This window comes from Lottia gigantea (genome assembly GCF_000327385.1).
Source record: "Lottia gigantea unplaced genomic scaffold LOTGIsca_73, whole genome shotgun sequence".
Lineage (NCBI taxonomy): Eukaryota > Metazoa > Mollusca > Gastropoda > Lottiidae > Lottia > Lottia gigantea.
The window spans coordinates 750,630-766,788 of NW_008710453.1; the positions used below are offsets into that span (position 1 = coordinate 750,630).

Here is a 16,159-nt window from a genome sequence, read left to right on the forward strand (position 1 = left end):
TCTTGTAAAATGAAGTGCTTGTTACGTGTTACTCCAAGTGCCCACATAAATCATTGAACATAATATAACGAATACTATGAATCATAAAATAAACACCATGACATGCACCAGTTATCCCTTAATTTTCATAGTACTTTATCTGGTATCTCGTTGTTATATATACGCCATGATTTCCTTACATAAATCTGGAACATCCTGGTGATATATTTCTTGAACAAATCTTCTATATCCTGGTAATATTAACCTGGTATATCCTGGTGATATATATTTCTAAAAAACTTCTGGTTTATCCGAGTGATATTTATGTCTCATATAAATTTGATGTATCCTGATGACCTATATCTCTAACATAATTCTGAAATATCCCAATGGTATATGGTATCTCTAATATTAATCTGATATATCCTGGTGATATATTCTCTTACATTAATCTGGTATATCCTGGTGACCTATATCTCTTACATATTTCTGATATATCCCAATGGTATATGATATCTCTAATATTAATCTGGTATATCCTGGTGATATATATCTCTTACATTAATCTGGTATATCTCGGTGATATATTCTCTTACATTAATCTGGTATATCCTAGTGATATATATCACTTACATAAATCTGGTATATCTCGGTGATATATATCTCTTACATTAATCTGGTATATCCTGGTGATATATATCTCTAAAATTAATCTGGTATATCTCGGTGACATATTCTCTTAAACATTAATCTGGTATATCTCGGTGATATATATCTCTAATATTAATCTGGTATATCCTGGTTTTATATATCTCTTACATTAATCTGGTATATCCTGGTGATATATATATCTCAAACATTAATCTGGTATATCTCGGTGATATATTCTCTTACATTAATCTGGTATATATCGGTGATATATATCTCTAACATTAATCTGGTATACCCTGTGATATATTTCTTGAACAAATCTTCTATATCCTGGTAATATTAACCTGGTATATCCTGGTGATATATATTTCTAAAAAACTTCTGGTTTATCCGGGTGATATTTATGCCTCATATGAATTTGATGTATCCTGATGACCTATATCTCTAACATAATTCTGACATATCCCAATGGTATATGGTATCTCTAATATTAATCTGATATATCCTGGTGATATATTCTCTTACATTAATCTGGTATATCCTGGTGACCTATATCTCTTACATATTTCTGATATATCCCAATGGTATATGGTATCTCTAATATTAATCTGGTATATCCTGGTGATATATATCTCTTACATTAATCTGGTATATCTCGGTGATATATTCTCTTACATTAATCTGGTATATCCTAGTGATATATATCTCTTACATAAATCTGGTATATCTCGGTGATATATATCTCTTACATTAATCTGATATATCCTGGTGATATATTCTCATACATTAATCTGGTATATCCTGGTGATATATATCTCTAAAATTAATCTGGTATATCTCGGTGACATATTCTCTTAAACATTAATCTGGTATATCTCGGTGATATATATCTCTAACATTAATCTGGTATATCTCGGTGATATATTCTCTTACATTAATCTGGTATATATCGGTGATATATATCTCTAACATTAATCTGGTATATCTCGGTGATATATATCTCTAATATTAATCTGGTATATCTCGGTGATATATATCTCTAATATTAATCTGGTATATCTTGGTGATATATATATCTCTAATATTAATCTGGTATATCCTGGTTTTATATATCTCTAATATCGGTATATCCTAGTGATATGTATTTCTTTGAAAAAATTTGTATGTTGTGGTGATATATATCTCTTATATAAATCAGGTATATCATGGTGATATATTTTTTTTACATTAACCTTTTATATTTTTAATTTCACAATTATTGTAATGTTCTCATTTGTTTAACTTGAAAATAGATATAGAGAATATGATCACAAAAAGAATGTTGGTCAGTTACATGAATTCGTACATGAATTCAATATTGATTTGTATTTTAGGGTATATTTTGTTCTTTTTAGAATTGTTATGTTAATGCCAAGGTATGTGGCCTAATTACTAGTTAATGACTTTCCAATTTTTACTTGAATAGAATCCCAAAGAAAGCAGTCGGTCGATTGTATCGTAATTGGTATTCAATTCTGTTTTCTCTTCCTGTATAGCAGCACTTAGTTTATTATTGCGGTATTAATAACTGGACTCATTGCAAAACCATGACTAATTGGGAGTATATTTTCAGTATACTTGAAAGAAGAAAGAAACCAAACTATTTTTATAAAGATATCAGCCGAGTCGACTAGCATAACTTATACAAGATCGCCAGACTCTCACTCATCGACGTAACAAAACAAATGGCATCATGTATGAATTCTAACGCTCTAGCCGACTGTGCAGCAAAACCCCTAGAAGAGCTACTCTCATAATTTAGAGTCGATAAAGATAATATCTAGCGCTTGTGTCAACATTTAAGGTAAATGTCACTTTAAACTATGTTTGAAATTGGTTTAAGTTGTATCAGTGATTGAAAATTGAAAAACATGCTTGCTATTTGAATTAAAACTGCTTTCAATAATTATAATCCAAAGCCTGTATTGTCAATATAATCAATATAATCGTTAATCTGGGTGGATTAAAATAATCGATTTATACATTTTACTTATCAATATTATCAAAGGCTTGAAGACAACATTGGACCTAGTTATGAGTAATATAGCGTTATATTCATATAAGTAATATTATTTAAAGCATATAGCTTAAACTGAACATCTTGACGTTAAGACAGATAAAAGACCGAGTTTGAATTGATTAATATATACTGAATAATATAATATATTATCAATGTTTAAAGCTTATTGACTGTTTTTTTTAACTGTTTCAATCACGTTAGATGTTATATCTTCAGCCATTCGGTGCGTGGAAAGAATAGATTTGACATGCCCTCACAATAGTCAAAATTAAAAGACGTATTTAATTAAATGTCACGCAAACGATGTCCCACGATGCCACTTACACAGACGTGATTTTTATCTTGATCAATCTGAAGACTTTGTTTTCTTGTAAAATTATTCTTCAATTGATATATAAATATTACATACACGTTTCATGCAAAGAACGATTTCCCATAATATGCATTGAGTTAGATTGAATAAATCTTAAAGCCTGTGGCTTGTTGTAAGAAAATTGTGGAATAAGTTTTGAATCGCTCGTTATAACAAAATTGTGGAATGTAAGTTTTAAATAGCTCGTTATAACAAAATTGTGGAATGTAAGTTTTGAATAGCTCGTTATAACAAAATTGTGGAATGTGGCTTGTTGTAAGAAAATTGTGGAACAAGTTTTAAATAGCTCGTTATAACAAAATTGTGGAATGTAAGTTTTGAATAGCTCGTTATAACAAAATTGTGGAATATAAGTTTTGAATAGCTCGTTATAACAAAATTGTGGAATATAAGTTTTGAATAGCTCGTTATAACAAAATTGTCGAATGTAAGTTTTGAATAGCATGTTATAACAAAATTGTGGAATATAAGTTTTGAATAGCTCGTTATAACAAAATTGTCGAATGTAAGTTTTAAATAGCATGTTATAACAAAATTGTGGAATAAGTTTTGGATCGCTCGTTATAACAAAATTGTGGAATATACGTTTTGAATAGCCCGTTATAACAAAATTATGGAATATAAGTTTTGGATCGCTCGTCATAACAAAATTGTACATGGGTTTTCTTTGTTTTCATTGGCACATTTACAACATGCAATATGAGTTCTGTTTAATTCGTAGTAGCAGTAACATTTGGCAGAAAGTACAGGGGTTTTGATCGGCTCCCTGTTACACAATATAGGTTTTGCTTGGCCGTTACAACAATCTTTCATTGAGTTTTGGCGGAATATAATATTGATTTTAACTTGATTTAAAATATGGGCAAACCATATAGTATTTATTGTTGAGTAGGGCCTATTGATAGAAATTTCCAAATTTAACACAGATCAGAGATGTGTGGAAATGAGCATCGAACTTACAGATTTTATAAGATGATTTTTAAACATATACCAACAAACATGGCGGTATTATGGTGGTATTTTAATCTGAATATTTATGGTTGCTACGAGTTCATACCGTAGCTCATTAAATTTTGATAGACATAGACCAATCGATCTATTTCCAATAACACATTAAGTTTACTAAACTAATTAACCTCCCAGATTTCAAGTATCATAAACATTCAAGTATATATACTTATATCACTCTGAATAACTGACAGGCGGGTATGGGTAAATCGGGCCCCGCCTTATAGTCTACAAGTCATTGGATATTGAATAATTCTGAGCTATTAGATTATATTCTCAGAAATTTCAATACAAATTCTATGGAAATACATTGAATCACATCCAAAAAGCAACATGAAACATTTGATATTGAAGAAAATTTATGGGGAAAAAAAATTCCAATGGAGGGGATGTGTGAATTTTTTTTCTAAATAGACAGACCAATTAAATTGTAAAGTATTGTTAAATATTAACTAAATTTACAAGTTACCTATAAAACACGAAATAAAATTTTTGGTTCATATTCCTAATCTGGGTGGAATCAATTGTTTGGTTTGTTTGGTGAATTTACTTGACAAAAAGTAATAAGACCATATGAATCAGCAGGGACATTTCAACAGCATAGCATCATTAATCAATGGTCAACTTTTCAATCAACCGATTTCATGATATCATAGTCTGTAAGTCTGTAAAACTTGGTCTATAGTAGACACCTTCATGATATATATCGTCTGGTATTTAGTTACTTTAATTTGCATAGGGCGTTTACATTTTCTATTAAGCTCTCCTTGTATCGATTGGCCTAGAACGAACTTCAAATAAATTTATAAGAAGAGTTTTCAAAAGTGAAGTCATTGAGACATTAACTTTATGACAGGGAGAAGTTTTATGACTTTAATTGGAGGTAGTTAGGATTTATATACAGTAAGAATAGAAAGGAGTAGGGGCTTGATCATCTCACTTCATTCATTCTTTGTTGAAGGTAATATATTGGTTCTCCAGATGTTAACCTATAATATCAGTTTCAACGAAATTGCGAGAATATTTTTAATCATTAAAGTTAATATTTTTCGTATATTTTCAGATATTTGTATTTGAAACTTGGTGATCAAATCCATCATGCGTCCACAACACAGTTACCAATCCTTGAACCATTGACCACCATGTTAATGACAGACAGTTGGCAACCATCAGTTCTTCAGCTGACGCCGTTTGGAAGCAACGACGCAAGTAGTCAAAATGATATCTTATACCACGAAGAAAGGAACAACGTCAATAAGGGTTTTCCGCGATTGGCTGTTACTAGAGTCAACAACTTCCAGTCTGCTCGACACAAGATCGTCCGATCTGTCTCCGAATGCGCAGATCGTCCCAAAGTGTTTAGTAATAGGCCGTGCAGTCTTCAAGGGCCTCGTTCGCAATCGGAACAAAGTGTTAAATATAAAACAGCAGTGAAAGACAATGGTTTTTCGGTGAAAGATCTAAACGATCAAATAATTTACTCTGCAAATACGGAAATTTTGTTAAAAAATGACGGAAATCAGAAACCAAAATCGTGGCTATGTTCATCAAGCTCAGATTTTACAGATCAGGTGAAATATCTACCCAAGCCTAATGTTTCTCGCTCTTTAGATGGGCGTTACTTTCTTCCTCAAAATGGTTTTTGGCGCGCAGTGACGTTAACCCCGGGTGAGATTGACCTCAGAAAGCAGAAAGTGTATCAGGATGCTAAGCAAAGAAAAATCCCACACCTAAAACACAAAGTGAACGTCAACTCATTACCGAGAAGTAATACACCAATAACTGATTATGATCCGGATAGATTAAATATGAAAAATGTAGTCGCTTTCTTACAAAAGAACAATGGTGAATCAAACACAAATTCTAAGACGACCAACCACGTAGCGACAAAATCTCAATCCGAACCTACGACCTCTCCACGTCGAACTGAAGTTACACCTTCTCCACATAAGTTTAAAAGTGATGTGATCAAAAGAGACCGTTCTAGCCATAGAGTTCGAATCTCAGAGCCAGTGCCAAGTATGGAACAACGATTCAAAAAATCAGAAAGCAATTATAGAAAACCAAAAGGTAAGGAAAATGCGACTCGGTCGGTTCGCCAGTTTAGACTTCATCGGTTTCTGACAATGGCTGCCCATGATTCAGATCAAACGTTCAACGATTCTGTTGCGTCTAAAGCTTATCCTGTATATAGTCCAAGGGAGAGACTTCGTATTACTCCAAAAAATGATTCTCAAGAAAACACAAATTGTAACCAAACTTTGTCAAGTGATCAGCCTTCAACGGAAAAACTTGCTTCGGCCGATGCTGTCATTCGTTTACCAAATATGCTTGATGAAGAACATCATGACGACGATGATTTCCCGAATAATGTTGACCTATTGGATGCGATAGAAACAGTGGCTAATGCACAGCGTGCTAACAGTGATCAATATAAGAGGAAAGTAAGAATTTCAGAAACCCGGGGCTTCACTAACGCAAATGGTAAGGTGAAACTGTCTTTACGAAGAGAAAAGACTCTTACGAGAGAACATACTTACATGAGTGACCTGGCCGAATCTCGAGTAAGTCTCGATCAAAGACAGTCGTTATTATCCAGTGTGCAAAGACTGAACAGTGAGAATCCATTGGACAATGAATAAGCATAGATGATTGGATGATTACATATTTTATGCATGTAAAGTTTATCAGTTTGAGTTATACAGTTTATTGCTTTTTCCTCGAATGAAGTTTTTGCAGACAAGCAACCCATGCAATTGCGATAATGAAAATTTAAGAATGCATGTACGGAAATTGGAATATTATAGGTAAATTGAAAAAAAAAATTGTACGGAGTATTTCAAGATATTTTTTGTTATATGAGATATGGTACTGTATTTTTCAAAATACTTTTTTATAAAGTAGTTTGTTTTGTTTATTTCTGTATTGTACACGTACATTGGTTTGCAAAATGACCCCACCTATAGACCCATCTGTAAACAGAATCTCAAATCCTGTTCACGTTAGTCATCTTGTATCATCAGAATCTCAAATCCTGTTCACGTTAGTCATCTTGTGCCATCAGAATCTCAAATCCTGTTTACGTTAGACATCTTGTGTCATCAGAATCTCAAATCCTGTTCACGTTACTCATCTTGTATCATCAGAATCTCAAATCCTGTTCACGTTAGTCATCTTGTGCCATCAGAATCTCAAATCCTGTTTACGTTAGACATCTTGTGTCATCAGAATCTCAAATCCTGTTCACGTTACTCATCTTGTATCATCAGAATCTCGAATCCTGTTCACGTTAGTCATCTTGTGTCATCAGAATCTCAAATCCTGTTTACGTTAGACATCTTGTGTCATCAGAATCTCAAATCCTGTTCACGTTAGTCATCTTGTGTCATCAGAATCTCAAATCCTGTTCACGTTAGTCATCTTGTGTCATCAGAATCTCAAATCCTGTTAAAGTCATTCTTCTTGTGTCACCAAAATTTCAAATCCTGTTAACGTTAAACATCTTGTGTCATCAGAATCTCAAATTCTGTTAAAGTCATTCTTCTCGTGTCACCAAAATTTCAAATTCGTTTCACGTTACTCATCTCGTGTCATCAGAATCTCAAATCCTGCTCACGTCAGTCATCTTGTGTCATCAGAATCTCAAATCCTGTTCACGTTACTCATCTTGTGTCATCAGAATCTCAAATCCTGTTCACGTTACTCATCTTGTCTCATCAGAATCTCAAATCCTGTTCACGTTACTCATCTTTTCTCATCAGAATCTCAAATCCTGTTAAGGTTACTCATCTTGTCTCATCAGAATCTCAAATCCTGTTCACGCCAGTCATCTAGTTTCATCAGAATCTCAATCCTGTTCACTTTACATTTGGTTAAGAGACCTTCTGTTTCTGTTGCTAAAGGAAAACTACACAGATTGACATTTCATAGAATGATAGAATGGGAGGTAACTCAAAATTTCAAAACATAATTAAATTCTCTGTACAATTTTCTTTTTAGATGTCAGAGAATTGTCTACAGCTCGCGAACGAGAAAGTGGAGTCTTGCATAGTAGTGATAATTCAGTGCTATATCATGCACGAGAATCTTTAAAATATCAGGATTTTATTGACACATAGACTACTTTGAAAGTTCAGTTTGTTCTCTGCAATATATTAGAATTACCTTTACGAAAGTTCGGAACATTGACGAATGCTATTAAAGAAATGATAGAATATTCTGACCACTCATGAAGACGAATTTTGCAGAAGATGATCATTTGATGTCAATATACGTCGACTAAATCCCGCAATTGATCAAGATCTCAGTTATTAACAATCGATGAAAATCGAGCTGCTGTCAGATTCTGTCCGACTAAAGGTGGATCTTAGCCCCACCTCCCACATCTGCCTCCTCTAGAGGTTAGCATACCTATACTCATAAAAAAAATAGTATTGGGCAGCCCTGTATCAATTCAAAAAAAGTAGATTTTGTTGCTTCCTGTTAATGAGAATTAACCTTTGACATTTGCACAATATTTAACTCCTATGGTATATTTCGAGCTTGACTAAACTTAATAAAGTAATTTACTATAATTCGATAAAGCTTTGTTACTCATGGTTCAGTAATTCTCATAAAATTATCCACCATAGATTCACAGAAAATCGTGCCAAATTACCAATCGTTACATCGTTACGCGCTTATCTTCAACTACATTTCAGCACATTTGGTTGTGGGTAATGGGTCAAGTTAATCCGACTTGCACCATACACGAGCGAAACACTGAGGATTCGGTAATTACTAATACACAAGGTGATTTATGAATTTAATCTGCGCTTGATCGGGACCTAATCCGATCTATTGGTGACTTGGTAACAAGTCTTATCTCGACAGTTCATAGTAGCCTATACATGTTTTATTGAGACCAATATTCTGACAGTAAACTAGATGTTTGAATTACGAACGGGGAAATGTAGATAATAAAGTTATTGTTGATCGAAATGATAAGACACGTTTGGGTAGCTAAGATGTGTAATGTATGCTTCAGACAGGCTTGATTATTTTGATTGTTGATCGATTGAAGACTGGATCTATTGGACTATAAATACTTGAAATGGATGAAGATTTTTATGAAAACTTAATAGCGAAACTGGTAAGTCTTTACTTTCCTGATTCTGAACTTTTCTTTGTCCTTGCCATTGATACATTTTTTTTTCTTTGAAAGTTGTCTTGTCTATACAATTTTCGTTCAGAATCAAAAACTCGCCGATATTTATCTAAACCTCCATCTGTCTGACCCTTCATTTATCTAAACATTCATCTGTCCGAACCTTCATTTATCTAAAACCTTCATCTGATTGATTCTGGTCTTATCTAAACCATCGCCTCTGAACTTTCACTTATCTAAACCTTCGCCTATCTGAACCTTTATTGATCCTAACATTCTTCTTTCTAGACCTCCGTACATGTATATCTAAACCTTCTGTCAAAATCTTCATATATCTAAACCTTCATTTGCCTGGTTCATGGTCTGTACCTTCATTTATCTCAATCTTCGTCTGTCTGAACCTTCATTTATCTAAACCTACATTTGTCTTATGTCTCATTTTATCTGAACCTTTTTCATTAGGAAGGTTCGCAATCAGTGTTGATAACTAATGTTCAAAAGTGACAGGTGACAGGTACCAATCGTACCTTAGTCTCAGAAACGAGAACTTGTTTTTAGCTTGAGCCTTCAAATTTACGTGTGTCTAGAATTATCCGCGTTAAAAAGACGAGTAGTCATATAGACACCGGCATATAAAAAATAAATATATATAATTAGGACAAGAAATTCCCAGTTTGAGATATTTTTGAAGGAATTATGCTAGTTTTGTGCAATTTTAGTTTTTCTTTTTACTTATTCAAGACTCAAATCAACCCCCCAAAAGGCGCAACCGTCCCTTTCTGTTACCTCGTTTGAAAATGTCTTTAATGTTGAGCAAATACTCTCTTCTAATATTTATTATTTTATGATTGTAGGCACACCTACATACGTCCAATTTAAAGTAGATTGTATTAAATACACAAGTTCAAGTCATAATGGGTGCTGACAAATGGTTTAAAGACCTTCAGCGTTCGAATAGTTCAGAGTTTGATGTAATGGCAATTAGTGGGAACAAGATCTGGCCATCTTACGACCTCCATTATCCATCAAAGAGACCACTACATCATGTCAACAGAGCTACTCCGGTAAGAATTATTTTTTGTCGCCATTTGATTAATCACAATAAACTTCCTTCTCCATCGGAACGAAAACCCATACCTTGTTCTTTTACAACTAAATAAATGGAAATCGGCTAAACTGATAGGCTTATTTATCTTCTTCATAAAGAAAAAGACGCCCGCTTTGAGTATCACAAATTGAGCTCATTCATTCATGCATTCATTCATTCATTCATTCATTCATTCATTCATTCATTCATTCATTCATTCATTCATTCATTCATTCATTCATTTCCAAGTAATTACATTGTCTCAAAGTAATTTCCATTGCCAATCAACCATGGATTGAAAACAATTGAACTTGATATTAGATCGCACGTCAACAAATGCTTACTGGTGTTCTTATATATCTATATCATTGTCTATATTATGTCTATTGTTTAAAACGTTGGAGTATATGTATAAGTAGAGATAAGTATAGCGGTAATGTAAATAATAAGCTTATATCTAATATAGACCCGTTGTTAATGTAAGAATAGTAGCCAACGCATTTGGCAGAACATACAGACTCCTCCTTTGACAGTCTTATACATCATTAAAGCTAGGTTCCCACTATCACGATTTGCGACACGATCTAAAGCATGGTCTTAATCGCGTCAGATCCTATCAAATCTTCAGCACAGTTGTGACAATCGACCTAAGAAATCATCTGAAATTTCTAAGATCTATACAGTGAATTGTCAATCTAAATCATCATGTTATAGGTCATGTCAACCCATGTGATTCTCTCTGATTAGAAAGTTAAGTATTCAGAATCTATTGGCAAATTGACCAAATTGTTCAACAAGGGATCTAAATTAATGAGATATTAAGACGTTTTAACCATATATAAGATCTAAACCTGGTTTATCTAGAAATGTTGATATCATAGTTTTTTTTTTGGAAAATAAAGCTAATGAATAAGAAAATTTTTTGTCTATTTTTGAAAATGTTATAACCAAACTAGGTTTATAAACAACCTAGAGAGTGTTTATAAAACTAGTATGGCTAGCCATTAATGGTATAAGTGAAATTGACGTGGCATTAACAGAAACACAGTTTATTTCTGCTCTTAATAAACTTTATAAACTTCTTTTTTTTAGGGAAATAGGAAATATCCTTTGGTGAGGATGTCGCTACCAATCAAAACGCTAGCAACAACAGTCCAGCCATCGTCAACGGAGCAGCAGATTCAGTTCGATGATGTTTTTAAATATGTGGAGAGACAAAGAGTCAGATCTTCTTGTCACAGCAGACGTCAGACTGTAGAAAATGGTCGAAGAAGCGTTCAGAGCCGTTTAGAAATGTCGCGACCACAGTCTTGTATTACCAGCAGTTCTGTGAGCAGACCAAAGCCTCTGTTACCCCGACGTTCGACTATGGATTCCATTAGTATGTTATCTTCTTTGGACAACACAACTAGACCAATAAGTGTTGCCGACTCGGAGGTATCATCGTTCGTCCAAAAACATTGTTGTGAATTAATGGGTCCTAGTGTCTGCACTTCTTGTAGCAAGAAGAACACAATTTTGATAAATCGAGCGCGTTCCCAGTCTTCTATGTCAAGCTACAGAGTAACAACAGAAAATATTGCCACTGTCGCTATGGTACAGCGAATACTCCCTCAATTAACAAGCTCTGAAATTCAAGAACAATTAGAAAATGGCGGCATATGTCGTCTGCAACGAGTAAATTGTTGGAATCGCGACAAGTATATAAATGAGGATGATGGTGACGATGAAGAAAAACGAGATAAAATACCAACTTTAAACTTGGCGAAATTAAGATTTAAAAATATGGTAAAAAAGACTACTACTCCCAATTATTTCAGGAATATAAGACAATTAAACCAAAAGGTTGTTTCAGGGGCAGTGGATTTGGGCGAGAATCGATTCTTTCCTATTAAAAATGAACCAAAGCGTACAGAAAGTCCATATCCAGTATTTGTAAGTCCGAAGAAGAATAGTTTAGCGTCAGAACCCAAATTTAAAGCGTATTATGAACCACCTTTGCTAGAAAAAGATGACCAAATAGATCCATTTGCAGCAACTAGTGTAACAAGCGATTCGGATGATGCGATGCTAAGACAGCAGCCAAAACGATTAGACTCGGACTCCGAGGACGACATAGACTGTCTAAGCACAAGCCGTCTGGATGACGTACCCGACAGTCCTCGTGAGGACAATGAAATGGAGAATACAGAAAAAGCACCCTACGACCCCCCATTGCTTCCCAAAGAAAATCAAATTGAAGAACCTTCGTTTTTTGCTGGGTCTGTCATACCGTACACGTTGCCGGAGAGAGCACCTGATAAACTTGGTAGTTTTGACATGAGTCGCCTAAATGGAGAGTTAACTTCCAGTGAAAGTGAAAACGAGAACTAAATTTCAAAAGAAAACTTGTTAAATTACAAAGCTAAAAAATTTGAATTAAATACTGTTCAATAATTCATTGGTGTGATACAAATGATACCCCTCGCCCCTCATGTAGAAACAGCATAATCTCTTCAAATATACCTATAAATTTCACTTTCTATTCTTTATATACCTTTTCTATTTATGGTGGAGTCGTCATTTTAACATTCAAACGCGGATAATTCTGGACACACATAGACATGAAGTCTGAAATTCCCGAATCTGAAAGCTATGATAGGTCAAACGGATGATGAATCTGTCCGTTTAAGATATAAGTTATAATATTTATATATATCCATGTATGTTATTTATTTTTCCCGCGCCATTAGTCATGCATCAAAAGTGCATAATGATAATTTCCAAAAAATTATTTTTACTGTGATAAGTAAACCGGTTTTTGTTAAAGGTTTGGTATAGGCATTGAAAATATTGATAATTGAAATAGTTTGTAACAGGAAGTTTACGTACTTTGTCATTCGATAAATCAACCTATCTCAAGCCACTTCTTGTAATTTGATAATATAAATGTATAGTTTGTTCAGAATAGAATAGTTGTATATAACCTCCCTTGCGCAGCGATCTACCGGTGCTTTGTTTGCGTCGGAAAAATAACGACCATTTTTTTATGAAATCTTATTTCCATGGCTCAAAACTTACTACTTACATACGTCACTGGACTGCAGACACTGGATATCAAACCTTTTGTCAAAACTAAAAGCATTTTGGATTTTTGGGTCAAAATTATTGTAACACAAAAGAACCCAAGACGAACATACATTAGGTCGAACATGGAATAGGATGAAAATGTGCATGGGCAAATGCGTTTGAGGCGAACGGATCTTGATTCTAAAATTGAAACGATATACAGTTATATTGTGAATATGATTTTCTATGCCTACATGCAGTGGGAAATGTAAGGAAATTTGATCGGCAAATATCACTATGCACACCCGAGGAAAACTTTAAAACGTAATGTAAATCTAGCTATAAGCTGATAAGTTAACGCCCTTTTCATAAAACGAAAATATGTAAAAGATAACCAAGCTTGGTTGATTTTCAACAGTGAATAGTACAAAGCGGAAGAAGTTTAACAGCTCAAATCATACAGCTATGTTTCGTCTCGAAATTATGTCTCCCTTTTCCTTATTTTAAATTCTTTATAAGGTAAGTGAAAATGATTAATCTTTGATCTGTAAATCGTTATTATATATTCAGTCACAACAGAAACGTCACACTGTTATTATTATGTTTATAATTGAGCGACTGGGTAAGGCCCAATGCCAGTAAGCAGCCAGTTTGGTACATGCCAGTTAGACGCGGTACTTTAGGCACACTTCTTTAAGGCACAATCTTTTACGGCCCACTGATATAGGGCAAAATCAATAAGGCACATCTGGCCAGTGTCAGAGATGGTTGGGGTGAGGGAATGGTGGGGAAATGCTCTTTAAGAATGAAAGTGAAAGATTCTCATGTCCATTCTTATTCTCATTCTCATATAACCTCATCCTTACTCTCATTCTAATTCTCATCCTCATACAATCTCACCCTTACTCTCATTACCATTCTAATTTTCATCCTCATACAATCTCATCCTTACTCTCATTCCCATTCTAATTCTCATCTTCATAAAATCTCATCCTTACTCTCATTCCCATTCTAATGTTCATCCTCATACAATCTCACTCTTACTCTCATTCCCATTCTAATTCTCATCTTCATACAATCTCATCCTTACTCTCATCCCCATTCTAATTCTCATCATCATACAACCTCATCCTTACTCTCATTCTCATTCTAATTTTCATCATCATACAATCTCATCCTTACTCTCATTCCCATTCTAATTCTCATCCTCTTACAACCTCACCCTTAATCTCATTCCAATTCATGATCACTTGTTATCATCCCTCATAAACAGCTTCACTCCATACCTTCAGTCTTATCATCATTAATTACCTTCATCATCACTTCTCAACATATTTTCAGATTCCAGTATGTCCTGGATAACAGCACTGATATGTTTAAGTGTTGTTTTATTCATTGCAATAATAACACTCGTTATCGTCCTCAAATGCTGCAAACCTGAGGGGTAAGTTAAGTTCAATTTACACAAGAAAAAAAAACAATTATGGGATAACTGTTTCATGTCAATAAATGTACCAGTCTGTTTAAAATTAGACCAATCAACCGTTCTTTTTTAGCTTTTATTTTGAATATATCCACTTCAGTTAGGGTCTAACGACAGTCCTCTTGGACGTTAACTTTTTAACATTACTCGATGACGTCTGCTTTAACCAATCAAATTTCTACCCTTTTCGTCGCTGGCATTTTGTGACGCGGTGTTTATCGGGTTAGGTCAAATGGTTAGTTATATCAATTCGTTCGAATCAGACCTTTGACCGAGGCCCTATATGATTTAGGCTGTGTACGTCAAAGATCTCCCGACACTTTACAATTGAAAAACAGTAGTCTATAGTAATGTGGAATTAAAATGTAACTAATGGTTTTATCTGTATTGTTTCTACTAGGTCAATTGGTCGCAGAGTTTTTCTCCACAATAAGAAAAAACGACGGTCAGAAAGCATGGGAAATACAAACCCAACGTATATATCAGACGCAGAAAACGACCAAAGAGACTATGAAAACGTGCCGAATAAACGACTTAGCCAGTTGAAAAATGGAGTTTCCAAATGCCTTGAGGTCGAAAATAAAGAAGTCGCCAAAGCAAAAGACGAAAATAAAAAACAGAACCAGTAAGTTTATATTAAGCGTCAGAGCCGTGGTTTATGTTTCTAATTGATATGAGCTCATCTCATGCTACCACATGATCCACAAAGCTCCATGTTGAACTATCGGGCTATGAGAAAATAACTGAAGTAAATGCATGTCAGGATAACATTGATCAAAAGATTTTGTGAGAAACAATGCTTTGCAACTGACGATCCAAGCGACCAAAATATGTTAATTGTTGGATATAATATTTTGTATTTTATTAATAATCACTAATGATTTATGGCTTATGATGGCTTATTTTAGTGCAGTAAAGGTTGAAGAGTTGAACCAACATTTACGAAAATTACATAAGAATTCAAATCGTTTATTGAAAGAAGAGCTAAAGGTATCGCCACTTTTCTTTTTATCTTTTTCAAAAAAAAACAGAAAAGCCATATAATGGAAATGTAAATATCTTACACTTCTTCAGCCTTGTTACTACTATTCAAAAAATTGTAATATTCTATTACACTGGTGCTTTAGATGCACAATCATCAGCTAGACAATTAGTTATGGAAATGGATTTAGCTTTCCAAGCGTGGCTTTAGATGTGTGGGCAAGGCACTCATGTAGAAATGTAATTTATACCGTTTTTATTGACAGAATTTACAAGCAGCTAGCCCTACTTTACCAATGACAGTAGCCCAGAAGATTGAAAACAGGAAAAAGAACCTAAGTACG

The 16,159-nt window shown here is 34.0% G+C and overlaps 3 protein-coding genes across 3 annotated transcripts in view; all 3 read left to right on the forward strand.

Annotated features, from left to right (window-relative positions):
* Nucleotides 1–368: 368 nt before the first annotated feature.
* LOTGIDRAFT_168228 (hypothetical protein) lies at nucleotides 369–8,162 on the forward strand (the record flags this gene model as incomplete). The annotated part of the gene is made up of 5 exons (XM_009066108.1): nucleotides 369–511; nucleotides 2,004–2,045; nucleotides 5,134–6,634; nucleotides 7,873–8,016; nucleotides 8,070–8,162. The coding sequence occupies 5 exons, from the start codon at nucleotides 369–371 to the stop codon at nucleotides 8,160–8,162; spliced, it is 1,923 nt and encodes a 640-aa protein (XP_009064356.1).
* A 1,968-nt stretch (nucleotides 8,163–10,130) lies between these two features.
* Nucleotides 10,131–12,676, forward strand: LOTGIDRAFT_168229 (hypothetical protein; the record flags this gene model as incomplete). Its single annotated transcript, XM_009066109.1, has 2 exons — nucleotides 10,131–10,280; nucleotides 11,396–12,676. The coding sequence occupies 2 exons, from the start codon at nucleotides 10,131–10,133 to the stop codon at nucleotides 12,674–12,676; spliced, it is 1,431 nt and encodes a 476-aa protein (XP_009064357.1).
* A 2,024-nt stretch (nucleotides 12,677–14,700) lies between these two features.
* Nucleotides 14,701–16,159, forward strand: part of LOTGIDRAFT_168230 (hypothetical protein) — a gene marked incomplete at both ends in the record, with an annotated part of 7,972 nt that continues 6,513 nt past the window's right edge. The window contains 4 exons of the mRNA XM_009066110.1: nucleotides 14,701–14,795; nucleotides 15,235–15,459; nucleotides 15,743–15,824; nucleotides 16,082–16,154. Of these exons, the coding sequence (XP_009064358.1) occupies nucleotides 14,701–14,795; nucleotides 15,235–15,459; nucleotides 15,743–15,824; nucleotides 16,082–16,154 (475 nt within the window). The remainder of the gene's footprint in view (nucleotides 14,796–15,234; nucleotides 15,460–15,742; nucleotides 15,825–16,081; nucleotides 16,155–16,159) is intronic.